The 27,847-nt window shown below is 35.1% G+C and overlaps 1 protein-coding gene across 2 annotated transcripts in view; it reads left to right on the forward strand.

The window, feature by feature from the left end:
* Positions 1 to 27,847, forward strand: part of SRBD1 (S1 RNA binding domain 1) — a 203,099-nt gene that overhangs the window by 37,452 nt on the left and 137,800 nt on the right. For both annotated transcript variants that reach the window (XM_032351862.1, XM_032351863.1), the window contains exons 8-14: positions 1,681 to 1,777; positions 3,174 to 3,309; positions 10,121 to 10,224; positions 15,226 to 15,333; positions 19,251 to 19,408; positions 23,141 to 23,231; positions 23,976 to 24,083. In XM_032351862.1, coding sequence (XP_032207753.1) covers positions 1,681 to 1,777; positions 3,174 to 3,309; positions 10,121 to 10,224; positions 15,226 to 15,333; positions 19,251 to 19,408; positions 23,141 to 23,231; positions 23,976 to 24,083 — 802 coding nt within the window. The remainder of the gene's footprint in view (positions 1 to 1,680; positions 1,778 to 3,173; positions 3,310 to 10,120; positions 10,225 to 15,225; positions 15,334 to 19,250; positions 19,409 to 23,140; positions 23,232 to 23,975; positions 24,084 to 27,847) is intronic.

Below are 27,847 nucleotides of genomic sequence, written 5' to 3' on the forward strand. Positions count from 1 at the left end.
AAAAATCCCCAAATATACAAAATATTGCTCTAGCAATGTTGCTCTAATGTAATTTTAATTAAAAGTTTTTGTTTTGTTTTGTTTTGTTTTAGTTTATTTGATAGACAGGTAGGGAGAGAGGCACGCAGAGAGAGAGGAGGAAGCAGGCTCCCCGCCGAGCAGAGAGCCCGATGCGGGGCTTGATCCCAGAACCCCGGGATCATGACCTGAGCCGAAGGCAGAGGCTTTAACTCACTGAGCCACCCAGGCGCCCCGTAATTTTAATTAGATAAGGTTTATTAATTATAAAAAATGTTCAAATTGTATTTGCCAAAAATGATGGGGGCTTTTTAAAGGTCTCTTATTATAATAATAAAATATATAACTTCTTTTTTCTGTTCTTTCTCATTAATGATTCTCATTGGAGATACACTCCATCTTTACTTCTGACTTATTTCCTGGTGTTTTTATTAAATTTTGTGTAATGATGCTGTAAGGTGCTTTGGAACTCCAGGAATTAGTGCATAGTGACGGTTTTCTGAGATGAAGCCTGATACAAGAAGCTCACCCAAGAATAGACATTTATTGACTGCTTACTATATGTCACAGCTGTTCTAGGTCCTTTACATATACAACCTTCTATCTCTCAAAGGTAATTCACTCCTGAAAATCCCCCTATAGGGAAACTCTCTTAAAATGTAAACAGAATTTGTAGTAATTTTAATGGTTAAGTTTCTTTAAAATAATTGTAGTTATTTTAATAGTTAGGATTAGTTATAACAAAATCCAACAAGGCATATCACTTTATTAATGACTCCATATGTCTGTCTTCTTACTTCCCTTTGTCTTTTATATTTATTACTCATTAAAACTATGCTCTCAGAAAAACATATTGTGATAAGTTAGTGCTTGTGTATTTCAAACTTTAATATGAGAAGAAAAGCTTTAACGGATATAGAACAACTAAGAAGAAGTGGGAAAAAAGCAATGCAAATGATCTCTCTCTGTATATATAAGTTGACATCACAGGGGACATAATGTTCAAGAGTCACTGCTATAAATTAGCAAACCAGAAGCACTTGGAAACAACTTAATGCGCCATTGGTAGACAAATCAACTATGAAGATGAATGACATAATGGCTCTTGTTTGGTGCTCATGAGATTTGAGAAATTCAAATGGGTCATTAAAAATGTGAATAAATGCCTCATAAGTCAAAATAAGAATATCAACAAAATTACTTGTAAAGAGTAGTTTTTGTAACTTATGAAATAGTATACCTTAGGTTATGACTCTGTTAATACATATTTCCCATAGCACATTTATTCTTCATAGACACTTCATGAAGCAGGTGCTGTTATTCCATTTTTATAGAAAACTGAGGCACAGAGAGGTCAAGTAATTTGTCCAAAGTTACACATTTGGTAACTGATGAAACTAGGATTTGACCTGGTGGCTGGCTCCAGAGCTGCATTTTTTTGCCACTAGTTTATATGGTGTGTAAAGGTCCTGTGTTATTGCTTTGCAGACTTGTTATGTTTTTGCAGAGGTAAGCTGGTCATTGCTATGATACTTCTCTGTCTTAAGGTTTTCAATTTAAGAGTTTATTTCCACTGAAATAAATTTATTATGATTTAATTATCGACTTAAAAAACCAATCTGTAGTTCTTTCTTTGTTTTCCTCCTTACCCTTCTCCTAAAGGACTTTCAGCACTCCAGGATATTGAAACAGGAGTGCAGCATATTTTAGCAGACATGATTGCTAAAGACAAAGACACGCTTGACTTCATTCGAAAATTGTGAGTAACTCTTAGAGAGTTTTCTGCTTTGTGAACTCATGCTGTTAAGGGTCATATGGTTAGTGCTAACACTAGTGTTCATTAAAATCTTTGTTTTTAGACTCCTTTTTTGGTAGCAGAACTCTTTGTTCAAGCAACAGAACCCTAATATGTAAAACAGATAAAAGTAAAGTTGCTTTAATTGAATTCTAGGCAGGGAGCCTGGAACTCTGCCTGCTCATCCGCCTTATGCTGACACACCTCAGTGGAGGGCTCTGAGGAACAGTTGAAAAACCATTGCACTATACGATGTATGCTAGAGAGAGAGTCATATCCATTTAGACTGGGTGGCAGGCTTCTTAGACATACTGTGATGTATGTACTTTACATGTATTATAATATCTCATTTCTGGTATTTATAAGTGATTGAGTTAACTTGAGAATGTTTAATATCAGGTATAGATAAAAGTGCTGACCTCAAAATGAATTTCAGCTGATGGAGAGAGCTGCTTATCCATGGTATCATGGTCCATTTATAAGAGATTAAAACCTCATGACCTAGGCCCTATACTTGGGCTTTTGGATTTTATGCCTCATTAAAAAAAGATATTATCTTAAAACCCATTTTAATATGTTTTTCAGCTTTGTATCAGCAGAGAAGACAGGGTTTTGCCAGCAGTTTGCTCTTATTTCTCCACATCTCTGAGGTGTGCAGAGAGGAAAGGTAGAGATGAATCAGTTGACTGCAGTGGCTTTTCAGGTTTTTGTTAATACAGGGAGAGAAGTTTCCTATTTCCTCAGTAATAGTAATTCCTAGTAGGAATGAGTGAAAGGAAGAGAATCGCCTAGGTTTAAATGTGTTTATAAGTAATTATTCTCCCAAACTTTGTTTCAGTTTTATACACCGTCCCTGGAAGCTGTTCTGCCATATCCTCGTTTCCCTTCTTTTTAGCTTTTACTTGGCTCTGACTGCCTAACTCAGTGGTTAGAAAAGGTTGATCTCTAGAACAGAGTTATTGATCTGGTATTTGTAGTTTTGGTCTCTTACATGACTGCAGATGAACTGATTTAGGCCTTGCATAGGAGGATTGGGTTGATATATATATAGAGAGAGAGATATGGAGGACCTGTGCTAGCAGAGTCCTCTTTTCATGGGTCAGTACGTTTTTATACTTGGGCATCATTAAAAAAAAAATCTCATTTGGTAATAGCAGAAATTTTTTGCTAACATTATTTCCATATAAAGTGTTTCTTTACTAACGCACATATTAATAACTCATTTGGTAATAGCAGAAATTTTTTGCTAACATTATTTCCATATAATGTGTTTCTTTAATAATGCACATATTAATAATTAATATTAATATTAATAACATAATAATATTATTAATATTTGAATATTTCTTTATCTGGACAGGTGCCAAAATAGGTATATTTGTATCCAATCATCTCTGGCAAAGGTGTCCTCAAAAAAAGTAAATGAGAAGGATGTTGATAAGTTTCAGCTGTACCAGAATTTTTCATGCAACATAAGAAACATCCAGCATCATCAGGTAAATAAAGAAACTGCTTATCCATGCTGATAGTAATAATAATGATGATACTTTGGATTTCCTTATTACTTTACTTGTAGTAAAGTAAGGAATTGAAGAATTGTAAGGCAACCATTTTCTTCTTTTTTTTTTCATATAAATTCGTATAATGTCCCATTTTTCCCGTTTCGCAATTGCAGAACTCAAGGCCCAGAAAAGTTAGTAAAACTGAGTATTATTAGCAGAGTTGACAATATACCACTTCAGATATCTTGACATTTTGGCTGGTGATCTTTCATAGTAGACTTTGCTTCTCACTGTGCTTGGCTTTGAACTCAATACTGGATCTTTTCCGTATGACATACAAATTAGAGATAATCTGATTTAGAATAAAGTGTGAGATCTCACTTGGTTGTGTAAATTATAGTTATTATATTTCTGTCTCTTAATATCATTTTTCAGTTTACTAATTTTTTCCTTATTGTTATATCTACAATGTGGAAAGTGGCTTTTATGTCATATGGGGGAAAAAGATGATTTACAAACTGAAAATAAAATAATACTGGCTTTACATTTACTTATTTTTACCAGTGTTCTTTATTTCTTTGTATGCTTTTGAGTTACTGTCTACTGTCCTTTCATTTCTACCTGAAGGACTTCCTGCAACATTTCATGTAGGGCTGGTCTACTAGTGACAAACTCCCTCAGTGTTTATTTGTAAGGTCTTAAAATTTGTTTTTTTGAATTTATTTTTAATTGTGGTAAAATGCTAATGTATTTAACTTATAACCTTACCGTCCTAACCATTTTTAAGTACATAGTTCAGTAATGTTAAGTATATTTACATTGTTGTGCAACCAATCCCCAGAACTTTTTCTGGGTATAGAATTCTAGGTTGACAGTTTATTCTTTCAGCTCTTTGATTTTATCATCCCACTGTCTTCTGGCCTCCATGGTTTTGATGAAGTATCAGCTATTTAACTTACCAAGTCCCTAACACATGATGAATTACTTCTCTTACTTCTTTCCGGATTCTCTGGCTTTAGGTTTTGACATTTTGATTATAATGTGTCTCACTGTAGATCTCTCTGAATTTAATCCTTCTTGGGGTTCATTCTGATTCTTGAATGTGTTGGTTGTTTTTTATCAAAACTGAGAAATTTGGGTCATTATTTCTTCAAATATTCCTTCTGCCTCTTTCTTCTGTCCTGGTTCTCCTGTTATACATACGTTGGTATACTTGATAATGTCCCACAGGTTTCTTGAGCTCGCTCGTTCGTTCTTTCTTTCTTTCTTTTTTCTTTTTCTTCTCAGACTGTAAAATCTCAATTGACCTATCTTCAGGTTTGCTGATTCTTTCTTCTCCTTGCTCAAATGAACTATTGAACCTTTCAGTAAAGTCTTCATTTTAGTCATTGTAGTTCTCAGCTCAGAATTTCTATTTGTTTCTTTTTGTAATTCTCAGCTCTTTATTGATATTCTGTTTGTTGAGACCACGGTCCCCTGATTTTTTTTAAGTCTCTGTCTGTGATTTCCTTGAATTCTGAGCATATATAAGATAGTTGATTTAAAGTGGTCTGGTAGGGGCGCCTGGATGACTCAGTGGGTTAATCCTCTGCCTTCGGCTCAGATCATGATCTCAGGGTCCTGGGATTGAGCCCTACATCGGGCTCTCTGCTCAGCAGCAAGCCTGCTTCCCCCTCTTTCTCTGCCTGCCACTCTGCCTACTTGTGATCTCTCTCTCTGTATCAAATAAATAAAATCTTTAAAAATAAAATAAAATAAAGTGGTCTGGTAAGAACAGTGCCCGAGTTTCTTCAGGGATAGTTTCTGTTAGTTTCTTTTTTCCTGTAAATGCGTCATACTTTCTTGTTTCTTTGCATGTCTTGTAATTTTATATTAAAAACTTGACATTTTGAATATTATAAGTTGGCAACACTGAAATCAGATCCTCCCCCTCAGTATTTGTTGTTGCTGCTGTTGGGGATTTTGTTGTTTGTTTAGTGCCTTGTAAACTATTTTTGAAATGTCTTCATTCTTTGTTGTGTGATCACTGAAATCTCTTCCATTAGCTTAGTGGACCACTAGTTATTTGACAGAGATTTTCATAATGCCTAGATAGGCAAAACAAACAAAAAAATTCTCCTAGTTCTTGCAGATTGACTGTTGGGGGTAATCCTTCAACATTAGTATAGCAAGGCTGTTTACAGCTTTGCCCTTAACCTTCACTTCCTGTTTGCATGGTGCTCAAAGGTTAGTCAAAGGTGAAAGCTTAAGGTCTTTTCAGAACATGTGTCTAGACCCAAGCATGCATACAGACTCCCAAGATTCTCTGATTTGTGGAGGAACTTTAAAAAACCCCTTTCCCCTCAAGTATCTAATATTTAAGCTTCTTTATCATCCAGGTTTTTTGGTCTGTTTGACTGTAATCCTTGTAACAACCTGCTGTTGTCCCTTACCCCTCAACACGGTGACTAATTTATTTGCCTTTAAATAGTTTTGACAAATGCCACTGAAGGGAATGGCTTCTATCCTGGGGAAACTCTGAGACAGGCAAAACAAAGGCAAGCCCTTGAGTCCATCCTTCAGGGAAACATGAGATAGATCAGAACACACAATCACTGCTTTGGTGAGTGCTGTGAAGTGTGTAAACGTGGCGATTCACAGACCTGTACCCCTGGGGATAAAAATATATGTTTATTAAAAAAAAAAAAAAAAAAAAAAGAACACACAATCACAAATTTTTGAGAATAAAGTCCATGTTGCGCCCTCTGGCACTAGCAACCTGTGCTAGGAATGTATGAGCCACTGCTCATCTGCAGAGTAGAGGATGGCAAATGGGTAAATTAATTTTCTTTAAAAGTTCCTCTGGTGGTTGTAAGCTTTTTATTAGGTCCCAGAGTTCTGAAAAGGTTGATTTTGACAGTTTGGGTCAGTTTGCTAACTGTTGTAGAGGGATAGACTTTTGGAGTTCCCTTCTTTATCATGTTGGTGATGTCACACCTAACAGCATCTTTAAAGTGTGCTAACAGTCCTTGCTCTATTCCAAGACCAGAATGTGACTTTAGCATAAACTGTCTTTCTTTATCTTGTTTCATGGTTTTTAGGTTTAGGTTTAGGTTTACTTTGGTATCAGGATTGCAACCTGTATTTTCTTAATGGAAATTGCTTCCTCCCTTATTTTAATCTTAGCCCTACAGTTACATGAAATGCTTGCCTTTCTTTAATCCTTTTGCCAGAACTTTCCAGTCTTTTGTTGTGATGAAGCTTATTATTCAGTTCAGTAGGGAGTTGGCCAAGCTTTGCTGTAGAGGACCAGAGAATAAATTCTAAATTTTCTGAGACAGCTAGCTTTTGCTACAGTTACATAACTGCCATTGCAGCTGATAGTAGTCATAGATAATACAGAAACAAGGGCGCATAGATTTTAATTAAATTCTATTTATGCAAGCAGAGGTTTGACTGGTTTTGGCCCATGGACCATAGTTTACTGACCCCTGCTCTTCTGTATTTCTCAAGGAGGATGTATGTGTACACTATTCTCTGAGTTTTAACACATTCACAGTTGTTTCCAATGTTTTGATGCACGAACCCCTTAGATCAGTATAGTATTTTTTGTTTTTACTTTCTTTCTTTAACTTTCTTAAATATGTTGGTCTGTTGTTGCCTTGCTTTATATGTTGCTTAAGAGAAATCAGATGGCAATCCAGTTCTTTTCTCTAGAGATGCCAAAGATGTGGGTCCATGTTGTTTTGTTTTCTTTATTAAGGTTTCATAGGAAGATGAGGGGGAGATTTGGAATCAAGAGATTGCCAGTGTTCTCCAAGCCTGGAAGTCCTCAGTATGACATTTTTAAAATTAATTTTTCCTTCCATCTGCATTTTACTGTTTAAAGAAAAGATAATGAAAAAAATTAGAGTGCATTACCTTTCATGTGATATTTTCCATCATTACAACTATTAATTTTTTAACTTAAACAGTGATATACAGACGTGAAAAGGTATTTGTTTGTTTGGTTTAAGGTAAAACATGAAGAGTCCTCAATTATCACAAAATTTTTCTTGGACATTTACTATATATTCGTTCCTACTTGTGTGGAGGTGACATGGCCTTTGCTCTTATTAGTTGTAAGAGTTACTTATCTGTTCTAGATCTAATTCTTTTATGTGATAAATGATTTGCAAAGCTTTTCTCCCATGGTATATATTCTTTTTTTACTTTCTTAATGGTGTCCTTTGATGTGTAATTTTATTGAAGTCTAATCTATTTATTTTTTCTTTTGTTGATTGTGCATGTAGTGCTACATGTAAGGTCTTACCTAACTCATAGTCATGAAGAATTTCTCTTATATTTTTTCCTAAGAGTTTAATAGCTTTATGTCTTATGTTAAGGTCTATGACCAGTTTTGAATAATTTTTGAGTATGAGGATGTAGAGGAGTCCAGCTTCATTCTTTTGAACATAGCTATCCAGTCATCCCAGCATCGCTTATTGAAAAGACTGTTTTTCCCAATGAATTGTCTTGGCATCCTTGTTGAAAATCAATTGATTGTAGGTGTATGGATTTATTTCTGAACTCTTAATTTTATTCTGCTGATCTATGTGGCTGTCCTTATGCTAGTGGCACACAGTAGTGATTACTATAGTTTTGTAATGAGTTTTGAAATCAGAAGGTAGGAGTTCTTCAACTTTTTTCTTCTTTTTTAAGATTGAATCTGGGTCCCTTGAATTTCTATATGACTCTTAGAATTTGTCAATTTCTGCAAAGAAACTAGCTGAGATTTGGTAGAAGTGCTTTGAATCTGTAAATTATTTGTGGTAGTATTTCTATTTTAGCAATATTTAAGATATTGCTAAACTTGGGATATTTTTCCATTCTTTCAATTTCTTTTAGCGGTGTTTTGTAGTTTTCAGACTGTGTGTTTCCCACTTCCTTTGTTACATTTATTCCTGAGTATGTTACTCCTTTTGGTGCTATGGTAAATGAGGTTATTTTTGTTTTTTCACTTTTTTAGAATGCTTATTGCTAGTGTATAGAAATTGATTATCCTGCAATCCTGCCAAATTTTTTATTAGTTCTAATAGTTCTATAGTGAATTCCTTAGGTTTCTCCATATATAAGGTCATATTATATGCAAATTGGGATAGTTTTCTTTCTTTTCAATCTAGATGTCTTCTATTTCTTTTTCTTGTCTAATTGCCCAGGCTATCACCTCCAGTATGATGTTGAATAGAAGTGGCAAAAGGAGACCCTTGTTATTTTAGAAGGAAAGTATTCGGTCTTTCACCATTAAATATGATACTATCTGTGGGGTTTTTATATGTGATCTTTATCACATTGAAGAAGTTGTTTTCTATTTCTAGTTTGTTGAGTGTTTCTGTTGTGAACAAACCTGAAATTTTGTCAAATATTCTTTCTGCTTCTATTGTGTAAGAAGATTGTATGGCTTTTCTTTTTTATATTATTGGTATGATATATCATGTTAATCGATTTTTGGGTGTTAAACCAACCTTTTATTCCTGGAATAAGTCCCTCTTAGTCCTAGTGTGTAATCCCTTTTATATATTTATGGATTTGGTTTACTTTTTTTATTGAGGATTTTGATATTTGTATTCATAAGAGAGAATGGTTCTCATTTTTGCAATGTTCTTGTCTGGTTTGGGTATCAGGGTAAATGGAGTTGAGAACCTTTTTCTTCTATGGTATATTTTAGAAGAGTTTGGAAGAGTTGATATATTTTGGAATAATTGATGTTAATTTTTTAAATGGTTGCTAGAATTCTGTGGTGAAGCCGTCTGGGCTTGGACATTTTCTTGTGGGAAAATTTTAAATTACTAATTTAGTCTTCTTTACTTACTGTAGATCTTTTCAGATTTTCTGTTTCTGTTTTATTCTGTTTTGGCAGACTGTCTTTTTAAGAATTTTTCCATTTTATTTAAGTGATATAATTTGACATATGTTATTCGTAGTATTCTTATGATCCTTTTTATTTCTATAACTTCCATAGTAATGGCCTTATATTTTTGATTTTGGTCATTGGAAAGCTCCCTCCTTTTTTCTTGGTTTAGTGAAAGGCTTTTTAATTTTGTGATATTTTCAAAGAAAATTTTTGGTTTTGCTAGCATTATTTTGTTGTTTTTCTATTCTTAATTTTTCCTATGTCCTTTATTATTTCCTTTATTCTACTTGCTTTGGATTTATGTACGCTTCTTTAAAGGAATGCTTTTAATGTATCTTAAGACATTTGCTTAAGAGACAGACAACCTGATCTGATTTTAAATTTTTATTTCACTTGTTATCTTTGTTATTTGGGATAAATTAGTTTAAAAAAATTAATATGTAAAGTGAAGACAATATATATCCCCCTGTTAGCTTTGAAAGTTAAATGAGATAAGTATTTAAAGGGCTGAGATAGACCTCACAATTAGTAAATGCTTAATGACAACAATTAGTAGTTATTATTCCACTTGGGAATTTGCATGCATCCTTATCTTAGCAATATATTCTCACAAATATAGAAAGAAAATTTTGTAACTCTGGGTGATCAAAAATTTTTGATTAATCAAATCTGAAAAGATTTTTAGATCACCAAAGTCTCTTCCTGTGAATGTCATAGGCTTTGTACCTGTATTTTATTTAAAAAAAGACTTTTTGAAAAAAGTTTAAAGAAATGATTATTTTTAAATACATGTTTGGTAAATAAGTTAATAAAAAATTGATACAGCTGTAGGCTGGATAACCAGTCTGTTTATTTCACCAATGTTGACTGGTTAAATTGATCATTTACCTATTTAGTAGATAATCAGTCTTTGCTATATATGTGTGCATTCAGATTCTGGCAATTAACCGTGGAGAAAATTTGAAGATACTGACTGTCAAAGTCAACATTTCTGATGGAATAAAGAATGAATTCTGCAGGTGGTGCATCCAAAACAGGTCTGTTTATAGAGGTTTACAGAATTTTCTGTTTTCCATTTCTAACATAGTACGCTGAGATCTATATGTACTGATACGGGAAATTGTCCATTCTGTTAAACAAATAGATGCTGACAGACAATGGATATGTGTCCTTTTTACATTAAAAAAGTAGAAATGTTGTGTATGTTTAAATAGGAAACAGGATATATTAAATATTAAAATAAATTATTAATAGTGGTTATCTCTCGGGAAAGGGACTTTTACATTAATACTTTTTTGTACCATTCGAACCTTATACAGAGTGTTTTCTCTTATGAAAAGCTAAATTAACAAAAACATAGTGCATATGGTATATCTGTAATCTTTTGATCATTAAGGATAATTGAAACAAGAATATGATTTATTAGATATGACAATATAAGTCTCTAAACATAGGTACAATTTACTTAAAAAGTTTTGCACATTAAGGATGATTGAAACAAACATTAAGTTTATTGGATATTTCAGAGAATTGTCCAAACATATAACTCTTTATTATCCTTTTCATTTGCTAAGGGAACATTTTAAAATAGCACTACAGATTTGTATAGAACTCCTAACTTTTAGTTTTAACTTTTCAGAGTGTATTTGATCCTTATAATCATCTGTTCAGTGAGTAGAGCAGATTTGTAGCTGCCATTTAACCAATGAGAAAATTGATGCAAAGGTAAAAAAGCTTGCCTAGAAGTTAGGATGTGTAGATTTGGGGTATGCCCCTCACAAGCTAGTTCTGTTTAACATTAATTTAGGGAGATTGCTGGGAAAGCTCTCTGAAGAGGTAGATGAATTTTTCTTTGGGAGGAACAAGTGCTATATTTTTTGGAAGTTAGCTCTCTTGTCCAATATCATTCTTTCATCAATTGATTGGAAATCAGTTTGCCAAAACCCAATTCCATAAAAGATCATCTTGTTTAATGACCAAATAATGCTAACCAAGGACCCATCAAGTGAAACAACTATGTCAATATTAGTCAGTACATAAATTGTATAAGCCATATAAACCAATTATTTTATATCCATTCAGTGGAATTCTATGCAACCATCTTAAGAAAGTTGAGATAGAGCTAAAATTGAGATATAAATATGTCTTATTAAGTTAAAAGACAGTTTATAATTAGTATTTATAGAATGGTCTCGTTAGTGGCAAAAAATAGGTCTATATGTATGTGTAAGAAAATTTTTGAAAAAATACAGATGATCTATTTCATAGCTCTTGTGTGAGATTTTAATTTTCTGTTGTATAGCCCCCTGTAGAGTTTTCTTTAAATGAATGCTTATTTCTTGTGTAAACAAACAAATTTCATTAAAAATAAAAAGGAAATAAATACCTAAAAGAAATTATAGATTTAAACAATTGTATAAAGAAACTAGATAATTTTAATTTAAAATTTGATGAAGTTCCAAGAGAGTTTAATAAAAAGAACAAAATCCCAGAAATGGATATATCTAAGTTTGAATTCCAGTTATATGACTTCTTATTCTTGTGACTATGAGCACATTAGTTAATTTCTTTCGGTTTCCTTATTGTCAAAGTGATGAGTAATACCTTTTCACAGATTTAAGAGAATTAAATGATATTCCATGTAATTGTGTGGCCTTCAGTGGTATCTTGTTACTACAAAGTAGTGGGATTGCTGAATAAAACTCCTTTTTAGAAATGACTTTGGTAAATAGATCACAGTAAATTGGAGACAACTTCTATCTTATTTTCCTATGAATGTTCGTAATACACAGTATCAGAATCTGTAGTTAAGGGACTTACTATTTAGGCTTTTTTTTTTTTTAAAGATTTTATTTATTTATTTGATAGACAGAAATCACAAGTAGGCAGAGAGGCAGGCAGAGAGAGAGGAGGAAGCAGGCTCCCTGCTGAGCAGAGAGCCCGATGTGGGGCTCGATCCCAGGACCTTGGGATCATGACCTGAGCTGAAGGCAGAGGCTTTAACCCACTGAGCCACCCAGGTGCCCCATTATTTAGGCTTTAAACTGTTACCTTCACACTAAATAAATGTTAAGGAATGATTTCCTTGGAGAGATTTAAATGGTTTTTCATCTATATTTTATTTCATTCAGTTCTCCTCCAATTGAATCGTTAATATTATGTGACTTATGCTATAATGCTATACATTACTATGGTATAGTGATACAAGTTTCAGTTACATTCTAGAAGTTTCTCTCCATGTATAGATAATTGAAGAAACTCTTCTATGGGAACTAAAGAACACAACAAGAGCCAGCTAAAATACTTCTGGGAACCAGAGAACCATTCTCAAGGAATTGTTTTCATTTTTTAAACACATTTGAATGACTAGAGATACTCACTCAAATCTTTTCTTCTTCCTCCTCCTCTTTTTTGTTTTATTCTCTTTGTCCCTACTTCTTCCACCTTCCGCCTTTCTCATGTATTCATTTATTCAGGTTTATGCTAGATGCTGGAGATTCGCCTATAAATCAGATAAATATGTTGCTTGTCCTTGGTGACAATGTAGTTTAATGGAGAAGACCCTGAGCAAATAGTTAAGGAGTATTATAAGGAGAAAGTGCAGTGTTTCATGAGTTTGTAACAGGGAGCCCTAATGTAGTCTGGGTTTTGTGCATGTGTAGGTCAGAGACAGAAGGAGACGAACAGGAAGCAACAAGAAATGAGGATTGACTTGTAGGCATGGATCGGATCATACTTAATTTTCTAGACAGGGCAAGGATTTTATTCTTAAGTGTAATGAAAAGCCAGTAAAGGGTTTAAACAGAGGATTGTCATGATCAGTTTGTATTTTAAGATCACTCTGGCTGCAATATAAGGGAATTATTTGGAAGGAACCCAGAGTAGATGTGGGGGCAGGAGCTAGGTTTGTGAAAAATTATTGAAGCTTCCAGACGATTGGGCAAACAATATTAAGGATTTCTGTGTTTCTCCTACTAGCAATGGGGGAACCTAAGTTTGGTCTTCAAGGGCATGACCCACAGCCAATATCCAATACATACATTTAAAAAATCACTCCAGGGGCGCCTGGGTGGCTCAGTGGGTTAAGCCTCTGCCTTTGGCTGAGTTCCTGGGATCGAACTCTACATCAGGCTCTCTACTCAGCAGAGAGCCTGCTTCCCCCCCCCCCCCCCCCCCCGCTCTCTGCCTACTTATGATCTCTGTCAAATAAATAAATAAAATCTTTAAAAAGAAAGGGTCTTCTGGCCTCTAAGGATTATCTTTCAGGCATATTGTCCCATGACCCAGGACTGTGTTCTCTCCTAACTTGCCAAGCTCCATACCATGCTCTATAAGACCTTTAATGATCTGGCCACTGCCATATTTTCTAGCCCCATCTTCCTCCCACCTGATCCTGACAGTTATACTCTAGCAGTACTAATCTACTTGAAAGTAGATTACTAATTACTAATTACTGATCTACTTGAAAGGACTCATTATTTTCTTTCATGCCAGTATGTTTTTCCATGTGCTGTGGTTTCTTACCAGTATGCTTTTTTTTCTGGGTCTTGTTTGGTAAAGCACAATTCATTTTTTAAAACCCATCTCACATGTTTCTTCTGGGATGTCTTTCATGACATTGGGCTCTCCAAATTAATAATAATAACAGCAATAACAGTAACAACAGTGGTATTAATTGTAATGTTAATAATGGATGTCTGAATCATCTCCTCCTTCCTTACCATCGTGCTTTCGGGAGAAGGTGACAGTAGGGAGTAACAGGGATTTATTTGAGTGGAAGGATGTATGTCCTGAAAGCACTTTCAAACAAATTTAAAAAACTGTTCTACTCAGATAATAACCTTCTGTGGCAAGGATTCAATTAGTTGTTACTATGATATGTTGCTTAAATGTTTGTCCATTGAAACTTAGTTTATTTCCTACCCAAAATAAGTAAGAGAGATGACAGTGTCCCAAGGGTATATTAATGGTTTATTTTATTGTGATTTATAAAATAGATATTTTATTAATGGTTTATCAAGGGTCGTTGAAGGGCAAGGGCAGAGATGCTATAGATGGATGGAAACATGGAAGGGCTTGGGCTAAATTTGTCCTTTTTAGCTTGTGTTTTTCTTACTGTTCTTTATCCAGTGCCCACTACCATTCAGTTCTCCAACATTTATATTCATTGGCATGCATTCTGATACACTGCGTTATAGAGCAATGCAGCCTGAGAAGTAGAATGAGTTCGCTAAGGAATGGCAAGAGGCAAGGGTTAAAATAGAGTTCCTCCTTTGTTCAGTTTGCTTTAATTCAGGAAGAGATCAAGGAATAGGCAAAGAAGGTTACATGTTTTCTTAGCTTTGCTGTCATAACAAAATACCATAGACTGAGCAGCTTAAACAACAGAAATTTATTAACTCCTAGTTCTGGAGGTCGTAAAGTCCAAGGTCAAGATACATGCTGATTCGGTTCCTGGTGAGAACCCTTTTCTTGGTGTGTGGACTGCTGCCTTCTCATTGTGTCCTCACCCGGCTGGCAGAGAGGGGGATAGAGAGAGGGTGGGGTCTCTGATATTTTCTTCTAAGGGCACTAATCCCATCATGATGGCCCTGTCAGGATACCTCTAATCCTAATTATCTCCCAAAGGCCCCATCTCCAAATATAATGTCATTGGGGGTTGGGGCTTCAACATACTAATTTTAGGGCGTATAATTTAGTTAATAGCAGTGTGTTTGTTGTTTTCTGGTGACTTTCTTACATCTTAAGATTTTCACCCTTAATAATAATGGTCTGGAGACTTTTCCCAGAAGAAGAAAGGTTTTTCCTCCCTTACGTTTTCTATGTGACTGTGGATACCAGGTTTTTAAAAATAAGAAATCCAGATGTCATAGTAATAATTTCCAGACATTATAGTCTTTCCTCACAGATTATGTTACTTTGGCTTCAATAAAGTTTTTCCCCCTTTTCTGTTCCACTTCCTCTCCCCTCTTCCAGGAGTCCTTTCATGCTCTTATTATCACTACGTGGGTTTTAGTGTAGGCTTTTCTTTTTTGCAGGTGGAGACCACGTGGCTTTGCAAGGCCAGAGTTAATGAAGATCTTACACAATTCACTCGATGATTCTTTCAAACGCCTTATTTATCCTCTTCTCTGTAGAGAGTTCAGGTACGTATCTTGTAGTAGTTAATTTTATGCACTGTTTATTATTATTTATGGTAATAGACCCATTAAAGCCTGATGTAAATATTCATTGACCCACTAACCCATCCAAAGAACTGAGTCAGGATCACAAAGCAATTATATAGTTAAGCCTAGAGTTCAGTCTGTAGAGGTATTCATATGCATAAACCACAAAACAGAGGTCTTAATTACAGTGTACTTTTCAAATCTTGACCAGTTAATGTGTACCCCTTCCAGTCCTATAGTACCAGTTTTGCAGTTTGACAGCCAGGACAAACGAATGGTTTTATTGATGAGAGGTTTAGCTTGGGGTAATAAACTAAGAAGTTAATGGAGAATTTAGTTGGAAGCAGTTTTTGGAGGTAAGAGAACCAAAACAGCATGAGAAATTCATCATGTGCTCAGTGGGTCACATGATAAATTTATTACTATGAATTTATTCCTAGGAAGAGAGAAAGCTAATATATGTTTCTAATTCTAAGTGGGAGTTATGTAGGTGAATAACTGTCAGCAGCGATGAGCACGTATTAGAGGAGATGATTAAAGTGACCATCTAGGGGCGTCTGGGTGGCTCAGTGGGTTAAAGCCTCTGCCTTCTGCCCAAGTCATGATCTCAGGGTCCTGGGATCGAGCCCCGCATTGGGCTCTCTGCTCCGCAGGGAGCCTGCTTCCTCCTCTCTCTCTGCCTGCCTCTCTGCCTACTTATGGTCTCTGTCTGTCAAATAAATAAATAAAATCTTAAAAAAAAAAGTGACCATCTAAATGGACTATTGGAAGGCTTAAGAGTTACAAAGAAGAACTGCAAAAGAGCTGAGGGGCAGATTGTGGGTTTTTGTAGGGTAAGAGATGGAAAGAAGTTTGAGGAGGCAAAAACCCGCTTTCCTGCTTATCTCTAGCCTTTGTCTTTGTAGTCAATCTTCAAACTAGCCGTTCGCTGATATATTCCTTTCTATGTGTTCCAGACTTTCTTCATTTTCTCTTATACGGATTTTAGCAAGGGTTACTTGAAAACTCTAGATTTCTAGCCATCTCTTTAAGCCTATGAGAATCGATAGCAGCTTTTAGAATGTTTGCCTATTTTTCTTTTACTGGACTTGGTCACTGACTTTGGAGGTATTGACAACAGGGACTGAGGAGGTACTATAAAAAAAAAAAAGCACAAAGCTTCTTTGGCAGGCTTCTTTTTATCAAAGTCATTCATTCTCTTGATTCATCCTTCATAGCTCAGTTGTCCCTTAACAATATTGTTTCTGTTCAAATCCTATTTCAAGTCTGCGCAGGGTAACATCTCTTGCTTTTGAGTGCTGGGACATAAAATTTAAAACTAAGGGGTTTTGTTCATAAGGAAAAAGAGAAGGTTACCTTATTCAAAATTTTGTTTCCTTTTGTGTTTCTTTATCTTGGTTTTTCGCGGAGCATATAATGTCCAGTGGTGCTTTTTACAGTTTTGCATACATTTGACTTGAGGAGCTTCACTGCCTCTGGAATGACTTCATTGTGATTTGATGTAAGCGATTTGGTGTGGGATTGTTTAATGTTTAATCCTTCTTTGACTTCTTTTAGCAGTGAGCAAACAAGAGCACTTTTCTTCTCTTTTTCTAAAATGCCTTTAGTTAAAAAAATGTATCTTATTTTAGTATGTAAGTCAGTTTGCAGATACTATCTACAGATGTGTCTCTTGATAGAAATACTTATAATTACCTAAACAGCAATTGAGAAAACTCCCAATTGATTTTTCTTTAAAGAAAATTACTTCAGTTCTCTAATTAAAAAGAAATTTGTCCTAATGTAGAAAAATTGAATCAGTAAAACACTAAGGAAAAAAAATCCACAAAATTTCACTTCCTAAAGATAATGACTGTTAACCAGACTTTTCTCCATTCATGTGTGAGTACTTAAAACAACCATACAGACTCTATTATTTTGCAGACATTTGATTCAATTGACTATATACTATGCAATCTACTTTGGATTTCTTATTTCTGTAACAAGATGATTCATCCTTGTGTTGCTTTTCACACCTACCTCTTTCATCAGTTCTGTGTTGTCAGCTACCAAGTGCTGCCTTGGTAGGCATCCTTTATTACACCTTGAATTTTGCTGCTTTTTGATGTCTGTGGTTACTGTTTTAATTCAGGGTATGATAATTTCTTTTCTGGATTACTGTTCTAGCGTCACAGATGATTTCTGTCTTGTTTTGCCATACTACACCTTTCACATCGCCATCCTTAAACTCCCGTCTGATTATTTTATACTCTTCTACTTAAAATTCTCCAGTGGTTCTTCTTTGTCTTTAGAATTAAATCCAAGCTCTTTAGAAGACCATGCATAGCCTTTTGTGGTCTGATTTCATTTTGGCTCTACAGCCTTATGTCTTGGTATTTCTTTTTACTTTAGCATATGAAATTACTTGCTTTTTCTATAATGAGCAACGAGTCATTAATGTATGGTTCTTCCATTGCCTGCAACATTTTCTCTATGCCTGCATTCTATTCTCCCTGCTTTTGTTGGCTTAACTCTTACTTACTCTTCTTGATTCACCTGAGTAGACGTCTCTTTTAGGGATTTGTGGTTTAATGCCCTTCCCATATGTTCTCATTAGCATTGCACTTAACCATTGTTTATACTTACCTGATTATTTTGCTGTTTCTTCCACTCTGCAGTCATGTTCAGAGCAGGGATCTTGTCTTTCAGCTTTGTATCTCACACTGATCAGGGTACTTTATATAAGACTGACAGCAAACATTCGCTTTATAAATAAAGTTAAAAGTGAAGATTCAGAAATACCTATCATGATATTTTTCATGTTGTTTGGCTGAATGTGAGAGAATGAAGTGAAAAGATGAGAGAAAGCCTTAAGAAACTGACTCAGACACAAAAAGCAGACATAGTTAGCTGTGTGTGCCTTCAGATATATAGATAATTCTACCCCAGCACTGATACGAAATGTGCTTTGAATGGTTTTTGTACTGTCAGTTTTCTTGTGACCATGGTGTAAATGTCTTTTCCTGTTCTAAGGGAGAAGACATACTTTTTATGTCTTCTTATAAAATTCATAAGAATTTAAGGTGATAATATGTTAAGAGCTTTTGTTAAGAAGATGAATGGTGTTAAGGGGCATCTGACTGGCTCAGTCAGAAAAGTGTGTGACTCTTAATCTCTGAGTCTTGAGTTCGAGCACCACATTGTGTGTAGTGATTACTTAAATAAATAAATACTTTAAAAAAAGTGAATGGTGTTACAATTTAGTTTTAAAATGCCTTTAATTCCTTTATAGACATATATTTTTATCCTAAAAAAAGTTTTAAAATTAGAATTCTAATAACTTCTCTGGAGAAAACCTGGGGAATTATATGCATCAGGCATGGTTCTGGACTGATTACTAATATCCTTGGTCATGTCACATCTCTGTGACAATGACAAGGTGGGGGCTCAATGTGGAGAACTGAACAGAGTAAGAAGATGACGTTGTGATTTGTATAGGTAAAAGTGTAAAGCTAAGTACTGATGGAAGAGACTACTTAGGATTCAATAGTTTATCACTAATCTTGTGTTTATATTTTTAATCAGCTAATAAACTTTAACTTGACTTGTTATATGATGTCCAGGTCTTTATATACTCTGTTTCTCTCACATACACAGATATTTATTCATATAGATTTCGTGTATAAAGGGCAGATAGAAAAGGAATACAGGTATGACACACTGAGATTTGCTTCAGAATTGTTTGTGGTTTCATGTATAATTTTATATATGATATTTTCTCCTTTATTTTGTTATAAAAGTTACTCCTGTGAGGAATAAGTGTACGGAAAGAATTCTGTTCTTTGCAGGAAGAAACTTGAGGTGAATGAAAAAACTGAATACTTTCTCTTTTTCCTTTTATTTTTTGGTTTCTAAAGAGCCAAACTAACATCAGATGCAGAGAAGGAATCAGTAATGATGTTTGGACGGAACCTTCGTCAACTGCTTTTAACAAGCCCTGTTCCAGGGCGCACCTTGATGGGAGTGGATCCTGGTTACAAACATGGTTGCAAATTGGCTATAATTTCTCCTACCAGTAAGTACATCTTTCAGCTCTTCAATGAAAAGTTGTTTGGTTGGTCCTAAGTTTCACATCATACATATTGTGGAGATTTGAAATAATGTTAATTTTTGAGTCTCAGAAAATGGTTTTCTCATACATGGGAAGTAGAAAATCAAATTTCATATTTGTCTTAATTGTTGATCAAAAATCTCAACATGTTACTATCAGTTATACTGTGCCTTTCCCTGTGTCACTGTGGAGATGTGGAAGATTAACTAGGCTCAAGCTTGAAAAACTATTCCCCGTCAACTTCTATTTATTATAGTGTATTATATATGATGCATTTTAACTCTGTGTATTTTAACTACTAGACATTTTTGTTTTGCCTATCATTTTTCCCCTTACTTACTATCTACCCTTTCTATTGCCCTTCAATTCTTGCTGCATTTCTGTGTCTACATTTGAGATTATTTTCTCTGCTTGACCCTCTAACCTGTTACATTTAATATGGGGTCAGTTGTTGAGAAATTGTGTTAGTTTTTGCCTAAAATGTTTCTGATTTGCCCTCATTTTTTTTTTTTAAGATTTTATTTATTTATTTGACAGAGAGAAATCACAAGTAGATGGAGAGGCAGGCAGAGAGAGAGAGAGGGAAGCAGGCTCCCTGCCGAGCAGAGAGCCCGATGCGGGACTCGATCCCAGGACCCTGAGATCATGACCTGAGCCGAAGGCAGCAGCTTAACCCACTGAGCCACCCAGGCGCCCCTGATTTGCCCTCATTTATGAAGGATATTTTTGCTGGGTATAGAATTCATGACTGGCAGTTATTTTCAGTATCTTATAGGTGTCATTTCATTTTTTGTTTGTGTTCTTTCCCCCATCTGGCTATTACACTTTTTGTTGAGTGAGAACTCAAACAAAAACCTTATTATTGCTCTTTTGAGGGTAATGATTTCTTTTTTCCTTAGGCTGCTCAGATTTTCTGTTTTGATTTTCAGAGGTTTTCTTATGATGTGCTTAGCTCTGTGTGTGGTTGTGTGTTTTGTGTGTGTGTGTGTGTGTGTGTGTGTGTGTGTGTGTGTGTGTGTGTTGTGTGTTTGGTTTTCTGAGGGTTTTTTACATGAATTCTGCTTGGAATTTGTAGAGCTTGGTATTTCTTTCTGGAATTCCAATTACATATATATATTAGACCTTTCAATTTCCTCTTTTTCTGTTTTTCATTCTTTTGTTCTATTTTATATTATTTGTCTTTATATTAATTAAGCCTCTATTCTGCTATGTCTGATCTGCAATTAAAGTTATCCATTGAGTTCCTTATTTAAATTACGGTGTTTTCAAGTTTTCAAATTTCCATTTGGTACCTACAAAAAATAGATTTCAGTTCTCTAATGAACTTTATCACTTTCAATTTTTTTGAGCTTTTATATTTTCCTTATTTTTATCTTAAAGTTCTCTTATTTATTATTTTTATATTATTATATTATGGACTATTACTATATGTTATTATGTATTACATATATATAATATACAGTAATATATACTATTACATTTATTTGTTCATTGTTTCTTTTGGTTTAAATTTTTCTTTCTGAAATAACTTTGATTTTTTTTAAACGATTTATTTATTTGAAAGAGAGAGGGAGCATGAGAAAGAGCACAAGCTTGGAGTAGGGGCAGAGGAAGAGAGAACCAGGCTTCCCACAGAGCAGGGAGGCTGATAGGGGACTCGATCCCAGGACCCTGGGATCATGACCTGGGCTGAAGGCAGATGCTTAACTGACTGAGCCAGTCAGTCAGTTCCTGAAATAACCCTCATGTCTAATTCAGTTTTGAGTTCTCACATGTTATTTTTGGGGTTTTCTAATTCTGATTTATGTTATTCTCATTTTCTTTCTTTCTTTCTTTTTTTTTTTGGTAGCTCATTCTTTAAGTTACAATTTTTCTCTGCATTTTGTGAACACATCTTTCTGTAAGGACATACTGGTCTTTTTTTTTTAACTTACTGTTTTAAAAAATATTCATTCTATATGGAATTTGACCGTCATCCTTTTCTGTTGCTTAGGTTTACATAAAATTCATTTTCCCTAGCTTTTAGGGTAAAAGACCAGGTCAGAAAAGATTTTCTAGCTGTATATCTCTAGAACTGTCCCTTCTTTTTTCCCCAAATTACTGGTGTTGGGGGGAAAGCACTGTAGTATCTCTATGAATAAAGAGATAGCCTTCTACTTTCTTGAATCTGTTTTCCTGATGCTTTCTCCATTTTATCTGGACTTCTTTCTCCTTTTACCATTTTATCCTTATCTTACTCAGGGGGGATATGATTTCCAACAATTTCTCAATTGGGGTTTTTGTCTTGAAAAGGATATTCTGCCTGGGCTTCATGAGTTTGTAGAGACCCAAGTTTTCCAATCCTTCCAAAACTGAATGGGCAGACTTTCTACTGACTTATAAATTGTAGTATGCAGAGGTCTTTCCCACACTACAGGGAAATACCTTTTGATATTTTCTGGTCTATGAGATACTTCATTGCTTGTCTCTTCTTGCTCCCACAAAAGTGCCAGTGCATGTAGGTCTTGGTAGTTGCATTGTTCCCACTTGATCATCTTTTGAGTTTTGTGGACTACTTTGCTATAGATAGCCTTGGGTTATTGGTTTTGCTGTCCTAGTTGCTCTTTTTTTTATTATGCTATACATTTTTACAGTAAATGGGAAGCATATTTTACCAATGTCTTTTCCTGCATCTGTTGAGATACCATACATGTTCGTATTTGGATCTGATATTATTTGTATTACTTACAGGATGACTTTTTAAAAATACTGTATGCACTCCCACATATATATGTATGTATCTTCAATCTGTTTGGTAAGACATTTCCAAGAATTTATCCATTCCAAAATTTAAATTAACATGAAATTATTCATAATAGCCTTTATATCTTCTTTTAAATTTTATTATTTTTTGTCTTTATATCTTTTTAATCTGTGCTAAAGCTCTAGTTGTATCCTCTTTTCATTTCTAATATAATTTAGTTCTATCTTTTTTTATTTATCTATAACTTCTTTTTCTTGATTGGTATTGTTAAAAGTATATGTTTTTCTTAAGTGATTTTTAACTTTAAACTTTACCAGTCCTCTTCATTACATATATATTTTTCTGTTTTGTTAATTTCTGCTTTTAACTTCATTAATTCCTTCTTTCTGCTCTCTTTGAGATTATTCTCTTGTTCTTTTCATAGCTTCCTAAGTTGGTCACTTAGCTCATTATTTCTGTTCTTGAGGTTGTTACCCTCAAATGTTGAATTTATTTTTCACTGAAATATAATATAGAGAAAAACTAAAGTCATAAATATGCAGCTTAAGACTTATGCAGGGAAAAAAAAAAAAAAGACTTATGCAGGGAAAGAAATGCACGTATCTACAACCCAAAGAAGAAATAGAATAGTATTACAACATTGTCTGGCATTTGGTACATATTCAGTAAATGTTAGCTCAATGTTATGTGTTATTAAAAACCATTTCTCTTTTAGGTATCATTGCATATAATCTAGTTAATAATGATAAGTAGCAAAGTAGTATCCTTATAACTTTGGAAGTAACAAAATTTCAGTGTTTGGAAGAATCTGATTTAGTGAATATGAATGATTCATCCTGCATTTTTAAGACAAAGGAGTTCCCTTTTCTAGTATAAATTACTTAATCAAATCATCTTTGTGTTGTGTTTTGTGATTTCTTACAAAATGGCTTATTCTTTTCATTTTCTCTAAGGTCAGATACTTCATACCGATGTGGTTTACTTGCATTGTGGACAAGGCTTCCGAGAGGCAGAGAAAATAAAGAGGCTTTTGCTGAATTTCAAGTATGAAAATAAGTAACCTTTTGAGTACTTCACTGGCTCAGCCAATCAGAGATACCTTTGAAGCTCCTAATTTGGAGGGAGGGATTAAGGGAAGTGCCTTGGTGAGAGAGAAGGAATCATGTAAAACAATGCTGGGGCAAATTGCTGGAGAACTCTACATTTGGAGACTCTGGAGGGATGCTTCTCCCTTCCTGTGCCACCTTCACTAAACAAAAGGTGGTAATATGAGCAAAAGTGAGCATTGAATTCTTTTATTTGGGCTTTCTCTCTCTCTCTTTGTCTCTCTCTCTCTCACACCCGTTCTTCCTCCCTTCCCTCCCGTCCTCCCTCCCTTCTTTCCTTCCTTTTTGTTGGATCTGAGGAGTGGATGTGATAGTAGTTTGAAGCTTCAGGGATTATTTGGCACTGTATCACATAATTCAGTCATGATGTCTTTATTATGGCATAGAATGCTTCAGAGTTTCTTATTTATTTGTAAATTTGGTTCCTTCTAGATGGGAAGAAAGCTGACTGTTCTTGATGGTATGACAGTAAAGTACTTCTCCGTTGCCTCCCATACCAAATGTAGGGGCATTGTCCTTTATTCTACAAAAGTCTGTCCCTCCATTGTGAGATCGTGGAGATGTTGCTTGGCTATATGAGAGAATAAGATCATCCTGTGATAGTATTTGTGCATTTTCTCCTGATTGACTTAGAAGCATGCCTTGAGCTCATTCCATTTCTCATCTTGTTTATCCCTTGAAGCTGCAGCACAGTGGTGATTGGAAATGGAACTGCCTGCCGGGAAACAGAAGCTTACTTTGCTGACCTGATAATGAAAAATTACTTTGCGCCACTGGATGTTGTTTACTGGTAAGGATGTTAGGAATGTTTGTTTTCTTTGAGAGGCAAAGGAACTTCTCCAGTTCCTTCTGTGATGAATTCTCTCTTCTCTTTTTATGATATGCATCTTCTTTGCCCACAGACCACCTCTTGCTGTTCACAAGTACTTTGTAGGACAACATAAAGTGTCTGTCTCCTAGAGAAATTTGAGTTTCAGTATCCTGAAAACTCACACAGAAATAGCAAGCTAGGGCTTACTTGGTTTCATGGTGTTTCTAGGCTGTACCTTGTGTGAGAGCTCTAATTAATTATTAACTAGTACATAGAACTGTGGATAACTTAGCTTTTTTTTCTTCCAAAGTTCTGAGGCCTATAAATTGTTGGTTTTCAGAACTGACAGCCAAGGGTAAGTATTACCAGTTAAAAGCACTTCTGATATTCCTTTCTTGTTCGTGTCTTCATTGCAAGCTTTCATTTTATATAGACATCCGGTTAACTTCTGAATAGTTTTGGATTAGCATGACCCATTTCTGTAGTCCTACCCCTAGATCTGTAGTAGTTCTGCTTTTGTTCAGCATCGTTTCCTTACTTTCTCTTTGGACCTCAGATAAACAGGGTTATCTTTTTCTTTTCTTTCTTTTCCTTTTTTTTTTTAGATTTTATTTTTTTTTATTGGACAGAGAGAGAGAGAGAGAGCACAAGCAGGGGAGCAAGAGAGGGAGACGCTGGCTCCCCATTGAGCAGGGAGCAGGACACAGGGCTTGATCCTAGAACCCTGGGATCATGACCCCAGGCAAAGGCAGATGCTTAACCCACTGAGCCACCCAGGTACCCCCACACTTACCTTTTTCAAGCTACAGTAGTATTAAGTTCTTAAGTGTTTAATTCTACAACAGAAGACAATTACGATAGCTGATATCTTGGGAAGAGTGCACAAACACCATCTTCCGCTGCTGGAAGTCAGCTGATGAGTATGTGACTAACAGGATCAACAAACAAAACCCAACACAGGAAGAAGAATCCTAAGATTCTTTTTAGGCTGAAAGAGGAGGGATTTGTATTTAGTGTAGTGTTCCATATGCCAAGAGTATAATCAAGATGTCAGGAAAGCAAATGCAGGGTAACCAAAGGGGTTTAGGAGGTCAGGACAAGCCGTAGGTACCACAGGGCCATGGTTCAGGAAAGGACCAGATTGAAAAATCCACCTCAGCATTTTTCCCCCACTCTTCCTCTTCTTGTTCAGGTTGGTCTGGGGAGTACTGTGCATCTTCCCTATTCCAGAAACTGTGCACATGCATCTAGTCTTTTTGAGAACGTGGTACAAGGACCCTATATAGCTGATTCAGTTTATTTCAGGCAACTTGTCTGATTTTTTTTTTTACCTTGTTCATGTTAATTTAATATAAATATCTATAAATATTTATCTAATATAAATCTGTAGTGCTTATAAATAGAACTTTCAGATATTAATTTATTAAATGTGCTAGTGTGCTAGTATGATTCACTATTTTCAATCCTCTGGCGCATAGTAAGCATTCATTTTATTTTTTGAATATCTAAATATTTGTTTCCATTCATGTTAAATTATTATACTTGATTTTTTTTTCTGCTTTTGTCTTGGTTTTTCCTTTTGTAAAAAATAGTGTTTTTGTTTTGTTTTGTTTTGTAGAAGTGGTAAAATTTATTGAAATGTAGAAATGGCTAGCTCCTTTGAGACATACTTATGAGTGGTATATCTAGTTTCTCCCAAACTGAAACCTTCTTTTTTTATTTTTTTTTTTTAAAGATTTTATTTATTTATTTGACAGAGAGAGATTACAAGTAGGCAGAGAGGCAGGGAGAGAGAGAGGAGGAAGCAGGCTCCCCGCTGAGCGGAGAGCCCGATGCGGGACTCGATCCCAGGACCCTGAGATCATGACCTGAGCCAAAGGCAACAGCTTAACCCACTGAGCCACCCAGGGATCATGTTTTATTTATCTCTACCTCCTTCCCATTAAACATAACATCTGTACTTATAGGTCCATCTCAACAAATACTTACTAATTTAGATTCTTAAACATTAAGCTTTAAATTACTTTTAACCAGATAAATCTTTTCAAGCTGTTGACCAGAATTACAATATGGAACAACTGTAGAAAATTTCCCCTCTGCTTAATGCTCTGGTAAATCTATGACTTACTGTTTTCTCTCTTTTTTCATTGATAGAGAAATTTGCATTTGGTAGATTAGAGGCTATATTTTACCCAGGATAAATGATAATTTCTGAAATAAAAATATTACATGGTTAGAGTTACATATTTATTTAATGAACTGTGAAAGAATTAAAAGAACTCTTTAATATTTGCCATCTTGTATTTCAAACTATGGTTGGCATACTTTATACCGGTAGCGGAAACATTGCTAGAAATCACAGCATTGTGGGCATTCTGTAGAATTACATGAGACCACATAAAAACCTGGGAGCAGCAAATTTAAAGGAAAATTTTGTGCTGTTAATTCAGACCCTGCACTTCATGATTCTGCCCTGAAAACTGCAGTATACCGGTGAGTTTGAGCAGACAAATATAGAAAATAGGAGTAAAGAAATTAATTTTGCTTCCCAATGCCCTAGTTCATTAGGATAATGAATTAGATAACAGAGTGACCTGAGGAGGTGTGATGTGTGATGGGAGAATGAGAAAAGGGAACGGGTGCTGTGAGAGAGGTATGGGGTTGTGGGTTTGAGGTCAGATGTAGACCAGCAGGCTTTGCCATTGAAGCACAAGCGGATGACTTGATCATATTAGGAAAAGGGGGTTGGCGCTGGATGTCTGTAAAGTACACAGTAGACCTCTCTCTTCTTTTATTCCAGAAGGGTACCAATCATTTAATAGAAAATATAATTTAAGAAATCATAATTTTGGGCGCCTGGGTGGCTCAGTAGGTTAAGCCGCTGCCTTCGGCTCAGGTCATGATCTCAGGGTCCTGGGATCGAGTCCTGCATGGGGCTCTCTGCTCAGCAGGGAGCCTGCTTCCTCCTCTCTCTCTCTCTGCCTGCCTCTTTGCCTACTTGTGCTCTCTCTCTCTGTCAAATAAATAAATAAAATCTTTAAAAAAAAAAGAAATCATGATTTTGTTGCTTGAGATTAGTTGTCTCTTCCAGAGTCTAATTTAATTGAATTGTTTGAACCTCAAAGGGTTAATTCCTTTGTGAAGAATGCCTAAGAATGAAGCTAATGAAAATCTTTTGCTTTAAAATTAAAAGACGAACATTATTTCTTTAAAGGTGTTAATAATACTTACTTTTGTTGCAGATTGGAAAACACAGACAAGTGATAGGCTTTTCTGTTAGCTTGATTGTTAGTTATATTTGGGAGCATATTTCTAGATTGTGTATGTTATAAAAAAAGAAATTCACGCTGTACATGTTTTACAGCATTTCCCCTACTTACTATATTCCCATGCCAATAGATGGACTTCACAAAGTCGTCTAAAATTACTACAGATAAACTCTTCTATGATCTTTTATTTTAATCAGTCCTCATTGTGTGACAGCTGGCTTTTTCTAATTGTCACCTTTACCCACAAAACTATAATGAATGTTTTTGTGCTTAAATCTTTGCACATACCTTTATTGCCTTCGAATCCGTTCCAAGAAGTGGGCTGTAGGTTTAAGAGGTAACTTACCACTGCTCCTGAACTGCAAAGTGCTTAATTACCAAACCCAATAGATTACTGAGATTATTTCAGTGCTATTTCTCCCTCTTATCAGCATGTTGGCTAATTTGGGATGTCTTTACTTAAAAATATTTATA

The sequence above is a fragment of the Mustela erminea genome, chromosome 7 (assembly GCF_009829155.1).
Source record: "Mustela erminea isolate mMusErm1 chromosome 7, mMusErm1.Pri, whole genome shotgun sequence".
Classification (NCBI taxonomy): domain Eukaryota; kingdom Metazoa; phylum Chordata; class Mammalia; order Carnivora; family Mustelidae; genus Mustela; species Mustela erminea.